The following is a 13,592-nucleotide window of genomic DNA, read 5'->3' on the forward strand; positions in this document are numbered from 1 at the left end:
TAACATGGGAAACCTATAACATCCCTGCTGCGCTTCACTGCTGTTGCTCTCTTCCAAAACAGTAACACCATGGGCCTTCCCAGAATTTTCCCTCTGAATGACACTGCATGCTTCTGGAATCTGACATGCTTTATATCTTTAGATGCCCAAGATCTGAGGAACACAAGCCTATTGCTAAATCTTAAGATACAGCAGTAGAGTTAAGTGGAGAAACTACTGGGCTCCAGCACTGTGCAACTGCTATCAGGAGAGCAAATGGTAGAGGGTAGGTGGGAAAGAAGTGGGCTGCTCAGCCATACCCCAAAAGCATCTGCCATAAAGCAGTGGGGTGGTGGCAGTGAAAATGAAAAGGTATTGTCTCCCAAAAATTACCTACCATAGCTCCAAAAACAACTTCAAGAAGGTAAAGAAAATGGAAGGGTGAGAAAGGCAGTTTCTCCTTTCTCCTCCTTAACAACGAGCAAAATGAGAACTAAAGATAATGACTTGTATGCAGACACCAAATACCAAAAGAGAGGGCTATTCAAGGTCATGCTGTAACCAACCTTGCCTTAAAATGAGAACTTTTTTAAACAATTTTTCTGATCTCTCTTTTTTTCCCCCCCCAGTCAGATTTACGCAAACCATGAACTAAAGACTGTCCTTGGAAAGGAATCGAGACTCCGGGCTCTCAGTGCTACATATAATTTCTGAGACAAATATGTCAGAAAGTCTGCCCACTTGTGATCTTAAGATGTCACAGAGAACCAACAGTGTTAGTGTGTTGAAGTTCTGATCCTTTTATTATGGTTTGTAAGCACTGGACTAAGAGTATAAGAATTCTTTAACTAGATTCCACTATTATAAAACATGGCTGAGTGAGTGTAATGTAACAAAAAAGAGTGATACTCTGGTAAACAAATATTTTACACGCTTCTGATATAAAAAAACTTTACGCTAACTTTTTGTAAAATACCTTGCAATAGCATGTGTCTACAGGCCATCTTCCTCCCACGCCTCTCCAGAGATATGGGCCTGAATCTGCCACCTTTACTTATCCTGAGTAGTACTTTATCCAAAAAGGTGGCTCAGTGAAATCTAGACCTGTGTATTTATAATGTACACATACAAATAAAATGTCGCCTTGTGTTTTAAAAAGAAGCATCAAAATTCATGTTCAAAACTGTTAAGTAGAATATTCTATTTATAGTAGCATCACAGGAAAATTATATATTTTGCTTTTAATGAACTACAGTTAAGAGTTTATGTAATTTCATTGCGTATACTTAAAGAATTTGTACAATCAAATTCAGTAATGGTTTAAATGAAAACTAAAACCAATCAATTGCTCTATTATTCAATTTCTTTGTAAAGTTTACACACATTGATCTTAATCCAAATATATTATAATATAAACCTCTCTTAGAATGTTAAGACAAGAACAAACAAAAGAACAACAACAAAAAACCAAACATCACCTGTAGATTCATCAGGTGTCCATGGAAGACTACGAGGTGGCTTTTCAGAGGTTGGTCCTGGGGTAGTGATCATTCTCACACTAGGACTAGATGACCTGCTGCTGTTTCTGCTCTCCTGCACATATAAAACAAGATTTTTAAATAAGACTTTTATAGTCTCATGTGACAGTGACAAAACCAAAAGAAGGGAAGACTGGTTCAAGAGTTTGTTTTACTAGCCCTTTTGGAGCTGGCTAACTGATATAAAGAAACAAGAGCGTTCATTTCTATAGTTCTTTTTATTCTGAAAGTTCTCAAAATGCTTGATAAACTTTAGAATATATAGAAATTATATAAGAATCATTTCACCCTCATCTAAAATTTATCTTTGAAGTATAACAGCAGATCTCAAACTTCCTTGCATCGCGACCCCGGTCGGACAACAAAAATTACTACACAACCTGAGGAGGGGAGACTGAAGTCTGAGCCTACCTGAGCCCTACCGCCCCCGCTGGGAGGAAGGGGGGTGGGGGGGGAGGAAAAGGGAAAGAAACAGGGACAACAAAGCCCAAGGCTTCATACGGGGGCCTGTAACCTGAGCCCCACCTCCCTGGGCGGCTGGGGTCGGCCTTATACAATGTACTCAAGAGGTTGCATTTTGAGCATCCCGTTATGATTCTACATAACAATTATCACAGTAGAGTCAGAAGCTGCATTCACTAGAACAGCGGTCAGCAACCTTTCAGAAGTGGTGTGCCAAGTCTTCATTTATTCGCAATAATTTAAAGGTTTTGCATGCCAGTAATACATTTTATATTTACAGGGACCAGCGGATGGAACCCCAGACCGGTAGAGGGCTTAGTGGACTGGCAGCTGGGACCCCAGGCCAGCAGCGGGCTGAGTTCCATCTGGGGTTCCATCCACCAGCTCCTGCCACCTGGGTCCTGGCCGTTGGCCCCGCTGAGCCTGCTGCCCGCCCAGGGTTCCATCTATCAAGGTAGGCAGGAGGCTGAGCAGGACCAGCGGCAGAGACCCCAGGCCAGCAGCAGCGTGCCACAGTAAAATCGGCTTGCGTGCTGCCTCTGGCCCGTCGACCCCCTGAAATGAACAGAATCAGCAGCACTTCCTGTTCTTGTGAGTTGCGAACAAGTCCACCTGAGGACTTTCGGAAGATCTGGTTGACCACATCGGGGTGGAGAGGCCACTTGTGGCGAGACGAGACGGTTCTGCTGAGGTGATCTACCAAGATGTTCCTGGTTCCAGGGAGGTGTGCTGCCACAAGATGAATGGCATGCTGCACACAGAAGTCCCATAGTCTGAGGGCTGATGACCTAGTTCCATCCTGTTTGTTGATATAAAACATTGTGGCAGTGTTGTCAGTCATAACTTGAACCATTTTGCCTTGTAACTGGAACGGAAAAACCTGGCAGGCCAAGTGAACCGCCCTGAGCTTCCTGACATTTATGTGGAGGGTGCAGCCGACCCCCGACCATGGCTCTGTGTACTGAGCTTGCCCAGGTGGGCTCCCCAGCCTGGTGTCCGACACCAGAGTTAGCGATGGGGATGCCAAGGGGACTCCCTGCAACGCTGATGTGGGGTCCATCCACCACGCCAGTGATGCCTGGATGTACCTTGACTACGACGTCCAGGTTGTGCCTGTTGGGAATGTAGACCAATGCCAACTACACCTGCAGCAGCTGGAGGTGGAGTTGGTCATGACAGACCACATAATTACAAGCATCCATGTGGCTTAGCAGCCTTCGGCAAGTGCACACGGTGATGAGTGGGTGGTCCTTCACATGGAAGATTACATCTAACATGGTTCAGAAACGGGTCTCCGGAAAGAAGGCCCTGGCCCACGTGGAATCAAGAACCGCCCTGATAAACTATCAGTCACAATGGTACAAGGGTCAACTTCTTTTCGTTCACTAACAAGCCCACGTTGCGGCATGTTGACCGCAGCAGATCAAGACTGCTCTGCACTTGATACCATGATCTGCCCTTGATGAGCCAATCGCAGAGATAAGGGTAGACCTGGACTCCCTGATGCCTCAGGTAAGCGGCTACTGGGGCCATGCATTTTGCAAAGACCTCCGGGGCCGAGGAGAGGCCAAAAGGGAGCTCTGTGAACTGGAAATGGAACTGGCCCACCATAAAATGGAGAAACAGTCTGTGCCCTTGAAAGATAGAAATATGGAAATAAGCATCTTTCAAGTTCAGAGCAGTGTACCAGCCCCCTGGATCCAGGAAAGGAATGATGGAGGTCAGGGATACCATGGAAAACTTCAACTTCTTGAGATACTTGTTGAATCGTATCAGGTCCAGAATGGGACGTAAGCTCCCTTTTGCCTTTGTGATCAGGAAATAGTGGGAGTAGAAACCTTCCCCTCTCATTTCTTGAGGACCTCTTCCACTTCCCTCAGTTGCAGGAGGTTATCTTCTGAACGAGGAGCTGTTTGAGAGAAGGGTTCCTGAAGAGGGACGGGGAAGAGGGGGGGGGGGGGGGGGGGGGAGAGAAGGCAAAAACTGAAGGATGTAGCCCAGTGACAATTTCTAGTACCCAACGGTCCGAGGTGAGTCTCAACCAGGCTGAACGGTAGGGATGGAGATGTTGAGGAAAAGATGGGGCAGATCTGGGAAGGTGACTGGGGTGTCATTCTTGAGTGCACCCTCAGAACGCCTGCTTCTGGCCTTCGTGGTATTTTGCCGGGCCAGGCTGCACAGATGAACGGGAGGAGGAAGGGTGGCGGCGATTGGAATGGCTTCATCGCAGACTCAGGCACATGCATCCCCAGGGAGCAGAAGGTGGTCAGAAAGTCCTTCAGACTGTGCAGCCTCACGTCTGTCTGATCGGAAAACAGCCCGACTCCATCTGACAGCAGATCTATGTCTCAAGCCAGGAGCTGTGCCTCATGACCACCGCCGAGGTGATCACCCTGGCTGCCGAGTTGGCCGCATCCCAGAACATCTGGAGGGAGCACTGAGCTGCTCCGGGACTTTCCTGCACAAGAGCCCCGAATTCTTGGGCTGCTTCCTGGAGCATGGAGTCCTTAAACTTGTGGAGGGAGTCCCACAGGTTAAAATTATAATGCCCCAAAACAACCTGATGGTCCACTACCTGGAACTGGAGACTGGCCATGAAATTAATTTTTCTTCCAAAAAGATCCAGTCTCTTGGCCTCCTTATTTCTTGGGGTGGAACGAGCAGGCCCCTGCTTGTCCTTTTTGTGGGCTGCTGACACGACCAACGGCCCCCGGGACAGGTGGGTATATAATTATTCAAACCCCTTGGTGGGAATAAAATACTTTTCCTCAGCCTTCTTGGAAGTGAGCGGGATGGAAGACAGCTTTTGTCTATTTGCTCTGGCAATGTTCAGGACCCCTTCATGCACTGGGAGTGTGACATGTGCAGGGGTGGACACAGAGAGTACATTGAACACCGTGTCTGATTGCTCTGCCATCTCTTCCACCTCGAGGCCTAAGTTAGTGGCCACCCATTGGGGCAGGGCTTGGTGCTCCTTAAAGTCGTCCAGTGGGGTAGCACAGGAGGGCAATGCCACTGCCTTGTCTGGAGAGGACGATGAATGAACCGCTAGGGGATGGTCGGGGGGGGGGGGGGGAATCATCCCCTGCAGGGGAAGGAGGTCTCGGAGGTACAGGTGCCCACCCAACCACAACGACCAAGGACTGGAGACAGGGGCATCAGGTATTCCAATAAGGCCACAACGACCAAGGACTGGAGACAGGGGTATCAGGTATTCCAGTAAGGCCACAACGACCAAGGACTGGAGACAGGGGTATCAGGTATTCCAATAAGGCCATTGGGCTGGCTACTGGCCCTGCTGCCAAGTTGGCATCACTGTGGCAGATGCAACCCCCAGAGCCCAGTCGCAACAGTGCTGTGTCAGCAAGGGGCTGAACTACCTCTCCATGCCAGAGAAACCCTTCTCCAGTGACTAGAGAGGGACCATCGACACGTGAGTCTGGCAGCTAACTGTCGCCATGGGTGACTGGCACCTTGAATTGTTAGACGGGTGCCGGGAGCATGGGGAGTGACACCGTGTTGGGGAGCATCCCTGAGTTCTTGGTGCCGGTGACCGCTGGTGCGAAGATGACCAGTGCTGACTAAGGCAACCGGCACCTTCCTCTGGGTGAGGCCCGGAATGAGGGCGGAGACTGGGAACACGGTGCTGGTGACCTGTAACGGCGAACTGGTGACCTGGGCTGACACGGAGACCAAGGACGTGGTGAAAAAGGGCTCTGCCTTGGCTCCAGATGCCAGCCCAGCTCACTCATCTTCTGGAAGGCCTTCACGGCTGGCTTGCCCTCATAGGGATCCTTCGCTGGGTCCATCACCACACGCAGTGCCTGCTGCAGTGGGAAAGTCAGTTGTTCTCTGGGCACTGGGAGGGCGTGGACTATGCCATCAGCCTGGGTCTCTTACTGCTCCCCAGAGTTGGTGGTGGATCCCTTAGGGGGCAGAAGGTCCCCTAGGGGGCGTGACCCCTTGCAGCTCCAGCATGGGAGGACAGCCCACGCAGGGTCCTTTGCCCAATTTCCCCTGATCCGACTTGCTCGATGCCAGGTCCCTCCTCTTAGTCTTCTTCCTGGGCACTGGTGAAGTGGATCGGTGCTGGGAAGAACCTGGTGCCAGGGGCATGCTACATACCGAGGTCCAAGTTCTGGGTGTTGCGTCCAGGCCAGCTCCAAGGAGGAGGAGGATCTTCAAGCAAATGTCGCATTATTTCTGTATCCTGGGACGAAAGTTTTACAGATGTGACATTCTCTTTTACGTTGGACTCCTCCATGCAGTTCACTAACAGGTATAGAAGGCCTGTTGCAGTCAGAGGATGGCTTAAAAACCCAGAGACCAGGCATGCCCTGGCCTGGGGTAAAATCCCCGCTGGGACCCTGACAGTACTTAACTGCTACTTACTAACCAATCTACTATAAACAAACTATTTACAGCTGGAACCAGAGGTTCGAGTAGGAAAAAAATGCTGATCACTTGTGAAGCAAGAGAAAGAGGCACTCTGACCCACCACCACAAGCAGTAAGAAGGAACTGAGAGGATGTAGGGCCAGCGGTGCCTGATATACCAATGCATGGGCATGGCACTCAAGGGGGCACAACAGCCAGCCCTACGAATACTGTTAAGGCAAAAATCTCTGACAACTGTGCACGTGGGTGCTCACACACCTAGAATGGAATCGACACAAGCAAGCACTCGAAGAATTCTGTGCTGGAGAAAATTAGAAAAAAATATGACTCAGTGCATGGGTTGTCAAGAAGTCCAGAGGATCCACCCACCCTTTCTTTATGGGAATGGATGTCGCAATTTTTTTTTAAATTGTAATCATAGAATAGAATACAGAATATCAGGGTTGGAAGGGACCTCAGGAGGTCATCTAGTCCAACCTCCTGCTCAAAGCAGAATCAATCCCCAGACAGATTTTTGCCCCGATCCCTAAATGGCCCCCTTGAACACTGAACTCACAACGCTGGGTTTAGGAGGCTAATGCTCAAACCACTGAGCTATCCCTATGGGATGTCACAAACTGGAAAAGGTTGAAAGCCCCTGGCTTAGTATATTCAGTTATTCATGTCTTGGATGCAATATTCAGCCAAACAGTAAATCATTATTTGCACAGCATTAGACTGATCACACTGATAATGCCATTCAATACCAGGAATTAGTGTTGGACAACATTTCTAATCACAGCAGCAATACAATATAATAGTGATAGTCCTCCAGCTGCAAATGTTGGAAATCAAGTCTGTAACATCAGAATTTGTATTTTGTTGTTGAGAGGGAGGAGGAGATGAGCCCTCCCTTGACAAAATCAGCAAAATACAGACACTAGATCTCTGATGGCTGTGATCAGTCTGAGAGAAAAAACCCAACAGACCTCCCTCTTGTACATTAGCTTTTTCAAAATGGGCCAGATAATGCATGGTTTTCAGTTATCACAATGCTGAAATGAGGAATTGTGAAGGAGCTACAGGACAATGAAGATGAAGACTATCCATGATTTAATATTTATATTGCAGTCATGCACAGAGGCACCCATCAGGATTGAGGCTCCATTGTGCTAGCACTGTACAAATGTATATGAAGACAAGGTAAACTAAAATTAAAAATTTTTTCAAAAAAATGGTATACAAACTAAACTTAAACTAGATGACATGTACTTTCATTTTCATCCTGCTTGCCCCAATTGGATTATTTATTATAGCACCACAGTTGTGCACCACTTTTAATAAAATATGTGGTTTAGAGAGCTCTGTGCCTTTAGAAGCTTAGAAATCTACGCTGGACAATACAAATACATTTATAAAGGGAGCAATCACTACGGTATTTAAACTACATTCAAAACAGAACAATGTAACATCTTCCCATCATTAAGAAAAGACTGATATTTGTCCTCCAGGACAAGACTTGCATGCCCTATTTTGGGAACAACAGAAGAGGTACTGGTTCCAGCATTTACATTCACTCAGCCTGAAGAAAAAGTTGCAACTCCTGTTAAAGTTTTCCATGTTTGGGCTCCAGTGAGTTTCTAATAAGAACAAATGCTAGAGCAGGCAATTAGGTATGAAGAATAATTTACTGCAAACTCCTGCCAATTTTTCCCTTGGAATTGATAGTGAAATGGAGAGCACGACAGAGCAGAGAAGGAGCAGCAATCTCCGATTTAGCAGGACTAGACCATTTAAGGCTGTATAGATTGTAACCAACATTCTGAAAAACACCTGTCACTTCACTGGCAACCAATGTGTGCGAAGTACAAGAGTTTAAAGGGCGTGAGAATGGAAGCAAACAGTGCCATAACTGATCATTGACGAAGAGTAGGTGAAGAAGTGGGTTAAAGGAGAGACTACAGAGATGTACAGAAGAAGGATGTTTGCAATGAAAGTGGTGGGGAAAGGATAATATTTATATATAATTTGAAATGGTATACGAGGTGGGTACAGGGGGTTGGGGGTTTCCCAGGAAGGGGAAACCCCAAGAAACTGTGGGGTACCGCAGGGGCAGAAACTCTGACATAGAGGGGCACTGGGATCCGGAAGGGACATGGGGGCCCGCAACAGGTGAGACTTGCGCCTTCAGAGGGCGCTCTGGAGGCTGGCGAGCTAATTCCCTGGACGACCAGCAGGAGGCGCCGCTGCAGCGGTGAGGCATTGCCCGGCTACAGCGATGTTTGATTTTATATTGTTTAAAAAATATTCAATTTGATGAGTAATCCCCTCAAATAGTGGAGTCAGCTACAAAGATTCAGCATCACCTGTTGCACCTTATTTAATCTTAATGGGGCGAAGGATAGCTCAGTGGTTTGAGCATTGGCCTTCTAAACCCAGGGCTGAGAGTTTAATCCTTGAGGGAGCCATTTAGGGATCAGGGCAAAAATCTGTCTGGGGATCGGTCCTGCCTTGAGTAGGGGGTTGGACTAGATGACTTCCTGAGGTCCCTTCCAACCCTGATATTCTATGATTTCTATGTGGAAAATATAAGTGAATTGATCAGAGCTGTGTGGATTTCTAACCTCTTCACAAACTGATTTTTTCCTCTTTTACTAGTAGGTTGTTTATATTGCTGCAAATCATTACTTTGAAATTTTAAATTAAAAAATTCAAGGATAGCAGGAGCTCAGCTCAGAGTTATGGAAATCCATAAATATAGGCCTTGAACTTTAGGAGCAGTCTCAGGTGCTTCTGTCCATTCACACCTGAAGAAAGACAGGAGGCCATGAATGCGGTTTATTAGGCCACAATTTCATTCACTTAAAATATTGGAGTACCTGGCAATGAACTGTACAGTGCAGGGAGGAGGAGGAGAAGGTGGGGCTTGGCTCCCCAATTTTTCAGATGTAGAAGCCCAAACCCCCTTCCTCAGCAAGCTTAAAGGGGTCTAGGAAAAGGAAGGTGTTGGCTCCCCACTCTATGAAATATGGGTGCCCCACGCCCTCCAGGGCTTCATAGGCAATAAATACCACTGCCCTCCCGCAAACTCTTCCAGCCAGCAGGAAGGACAATGTAGTGACCGTCTCCTGATATGGAACCAAATGCTTCTTGCCCTTCTTGTCCATCTCTATAAACTTTTCCCCTTCTCTCCACCTGCTGTAAGAGAGCAGATGAAGGCACACAACCACTTTCTTCCAGCTAGCTGGACAAAGACCTGGTCATGTGAAGACTGCAGTGGGCATATCTAGGAGACAACCTTGCTTTCTTTCTACACTAATGTGTTGTGTGATTGAAAAGTTCTGACTTGGTATTACAAGTTCAAGAGTCTTAGTTTTAGACTTTTCCATTGCTTCCCATTCACAGACCTCAAAAACAAGAATACAAAAACCTGTGACTTACTTATACCAACAGTGCAAAATATTATCCACAGTATTCTTATTACTTTTGAGGTATTACTTTATTCTGCTTATCTTGTATGCTACACTACGATTCATACTTATAATAGGGCACTTCAAAATGCAAAATATAAATTGAATATGAAAAGAATTTCAGACTGACAGACCTAGCAGAAATGTAAAACAAAAGATACACAGATTTCTAATCCTTAGGCTGGCACAGGTAGGAGGGAAGAAAAGGAAAATGGTGAAAGCTACACCAGCATCATCATGTTCTGCTCTCTGGTGTAAACAAAGGTACCAGCAGAAAACTATGAGGTGAAAAAGCCTTTTGCTGTTATTCCTGGTCAAAGGAGCAATTATTTGGCGGGAACACAGCTAGAATCTTTAAGAGAGTAGCACACAGCACCTTTTAAAGGCAGGATACATGAAAGTTAAAAAGATCAAATACGAATGTTATATGTCTAACCTACTAGTATTATAATCTGGTATCTGCAAACATTAATAAGTTTTAAAGCTAATCGAAGGAATTGAAAGTTACATATAAAAGAACTTACATAAAATATTTTAATATTGCATAAAATAGTGGCATATAGGTGTGACAGAAGTGCATTGAAGCCTTAACCATAAAATAATTAAACATGTTACAGAATAATCAAAATTGTTTCAATTTTCTTTCAAGTCTTTTCTCTAATTACACTGCTTGACTAAGTAAATGTAGAAAGATTTATTACTCTGCTTGTATTTGTAGAATGCTTAAAAAGCCCTATGTTTGGTATGTAATAAAAACATTTTGAAAAATTGAAATTGATTCTGATGCTTTCTTCTGCTATATGCACATATTCCCAAATAAATCAGACAAATTAGATTTGGGGGATGGACAAGGCTTCTGTTGCTACAACACTGCATGAAACTGAAGAGAGATCAAATGTTAATCTCTTTGATGAGTATACACCCCTAAAATTACCACCTATTTTGGATTACTACAGTAGGCTGTTTAATATGGAAACCTTATTAACCCGATTAACACACTGAGCTCCTATTTTTCCATGTTCAAACGACAGCAGGGATCTTAAAATTACAGTAGAACCTTGCTAATTCACAGTAATGATTAAAAACCCACTGTGAATTACTAACATCGACAAATTAGTAATTAAATGAACACCACCAAAACAAACAAGCCTAAAGCACCACTAACTGTACTCTGGTCATTTGAGACATCTGTTTACTTTTAATATTTCATACTTCAGAATGTATCACTGTGCTTGTTACCATGGTATCTAGACATCATGATACAAAAAGCAATAGTTACTAGTAAATATCTTGTAAAAGTAATAAAAGTCTTAGTAACAAGACCTTGCTATAGTACTTTACTATTACATTTTATTCCAAAAAGTAGAGCGAGACCATCATAACTAACCATTTAGATTTGAGCAATAATACTATGTTGAGGTTCATTACCAGTACAATGAACATGTACTGGTAATGCACAAACAAAATATATTTTTGAATAAATATTACATGTGCTGCTTAGGCAAGTTGTAATCAAGAAACTTGTCACCTAGACATCTTTCATAAGCTGCCCTTTCACAGATTTTATTTTAGATGGTGAAACAGATACTATGTTTTGTAAATTAAATCAGCCCATATCACATAGATGAAGTTTTAAAGACTAGCTCTACACAGTATAAGTTTACAGTTGATTTCACCTAAATGTTCACGAAAGACAAAGTAAGAAGCTACAGGCTGAAAGACTTTACCTGATTGGATTCTGTTACAGCAACACTAAGGTCTTGAATGGATCTCCGCCTCTGTTGTCCGTTTCCTGCTTGGAAAAAAAAGACAAAACAAAACACTAAAATCTGCTCAGAAACAAAATAAGAAGGGTGCAACTGTTGCAGCAGGAGCTTGGAATTTGTACAAATCCACAGAGAGAAAGTGAGAGGGGGAGGGGGAGAGTGAGAGAGAGAGAGAGAGAGAGAGAGACAGCTGCAGAATTTTAACTCAAAAAATGCTGGCCTGTCAAGAGAAAGTATATCCTAATACAATAACCACTCCTACCACATGAATAGCTTCTGCACTCCACTTCACCATCTTCTGTCACATGTATTTGAACAGGCTTAGCACTTGGGGATTGGGGCTGATGACGACATCTATTTCAAGTGAGTTACGTTATGGGCATTTCTAGAGCAAGGCTGCTACAATAAGATGCTGCCAGCTCTAACCTGTTGTTCTTTGAAGCAGCACACAGCAGAGTGTTCTGTTTGTGTTATGTTCCTCTCACATATATTAAGAAGCTATAAGAAAATATATTCCACTTTAAGTCAGAATAAAGCTCTTAGTCATCTTTTATGAGCAAAAATACTTCCTATTCTGAAAATCAGGGCAGGAAGTTGTTCTCTAGCTATGTCACATCTTGCTATATCAATCTACTGAACACAATGCTGTAATCTTTCCTCTTCTCTTTCCACCCATTAGCAATTATCCACCACTGAGATCTATAGAAAATAGTTTACATTTTAATACTACTAGTCCATCAAGGAAACGTTTTTTTATGAAACTAAGTCTTATGTTACATAATCCATTGTATTTTACAGTTTCCCTTGGTACTTTGATTTTTATTAATATTGTTTATAGTGTCCCCTGAGATGACGACAGGTCAGCTGCCCAAAAGGGAAACACCAAAACATCATGAGTAACAGCTGACAATGCTCAAAATTTTTGGTCTTCAACCTGCATTATGTAACTTTTCTACCAGTAGGTAGCACTTAGAACATGTACTATAACAGTTACAGCCTCCTACGCCCATAGAACTCAGCAGTCGGAACTCCATGTTTTGTAACATGCGGCTTATTTTTTAAACTCTTAGATATTTATGCTGGGTCATTTCAATATGACTTAGCAGCCTACCTAGATAGAAGTTTTAACCTCCACATCAATTAAAACAAAAAAAGTGAGAATGGCTATTTCATCTACAGAGTTTAAGACATCACAAATTATGAAGTTCTTTAACCAAGATTTCTGTGCAGCAGGTCTGTCTGTTCTAAAAACACACTACCAGAAAGTGAGAAGTTCTTAGTACCTTCATCTCCAGTTTGTCACTTGACATTTAAATTCAAGAAATTCTAAAAGTACTTAAGGGAGAGAACAGTTTATAGGTTAGAGAATGGGACAAGGCTGTCGGAAATTGGGGTTATATTCTCAGCTCTGACACTGATTTGCTGTCTGACCATAAATGAGTTATAACCTCTCAGTAACTTAAATTTTCTACATCAGTACTTTGGGGAAATAAATAAATACTTAATGTAAAAGTGATGTTGTGAGGCTTAATGCATGTTTGTAAAGTGACCAGAGATCCCATAAGGCACCAGGCGAGAACTATTAAACTTTTCCATTTAATATAACTACTTGGCCATTAAAAACAGTATTATTCATAAATGGAAGAATTATGCCGTTGATAGTAGCTGCAACTCATCTTGGAACTCAAGATATAGATGATCCACTCATGACTGATACAACAATTATGTGCACATTTCATTCAACAGCACCATTCTAAAATTAGCCAGTCTGAAATAAGCTTGCAAAAAATATCTGGAATTCTCATTTCAGATTAGCTACATTTGTGAATTTAAAGAACCCGGCATGTGTGTTTCTGAAACATTAGATCATGGTTGCCAAAAAGTTAAAATAGTCAGGGTGGGGTAAAAATGAACACTTTTTGAGGGCAGGAAGAGACCGACTGATTGTGTTATAGTGAATGAGAACAGAATGCCTTTAAATGAGAGATCTCCAAGTTAGTG

The 13,592-nt window shown here is 43.8% G+C and overlaps 1 protein-coding gene and 1 long non-coding RNA gene across 8 annotated transcripts in view; one reads left to right on the forward strand and one right to left on the reverse strand.

Annotated features, from left to right (window-relative positions):
• LOC142046567 (uncharacterized) overlaps positions 1-13,592 on the forward strand; it is a 1,033,250-nt gene that overhangs the window by 978,835 nt on the left and 40,823 nt on the right. The window lies entirely within an intron of this gene.
• MAP3K7 (mitogen-activated protein kinase kinase kinase 7) overlaps positions 1-13,592 on the reverse strand; it is a 76,003-nt gene that overhangs the window by 6,739 nt on the left and 55,672 nt on the right. For 4 of the 7 annotated variants that reach the window (XM_032772655.2, XM_032772652.2, XM_032772653.2 and 1 more), the window contains 2 exons: positions 11,553-11,620; positions 1,458-1,572 (listed from right to left, as the gene is read on the reverse strand). In XM_032772655.2, the coding sequence (XP_032628546.1) occupies positions 1,458-1,572; positions 11,553-11,620 (183 nt within the window). The remainder of the gene's footprint in view (positions 1-1,457; positions 1,573-11,552; positions 11,621-13,592) is intronic. The other 3 variants (XM_032772656.2, XM_032772654.2, XM_032772651.2) reach the window with 1 other exon arrangement.

The sequence above is a fragment of the Chelonoidis abingdonii genome, chromosome 3 (assembly GCF_003597395.2).
Source record: "Chelonoidis abingdonii isolate Lonesome George chromosome 3, CheloAbing_2.0, whole genome shotgun sequence".
In the NCBI taxonomy this organism is placed as follows: Eukaryota; Metazoa; Chordata; order Testudines; family Testudinidae; genus Chelonoidis; species Chelonoidis abingdonii.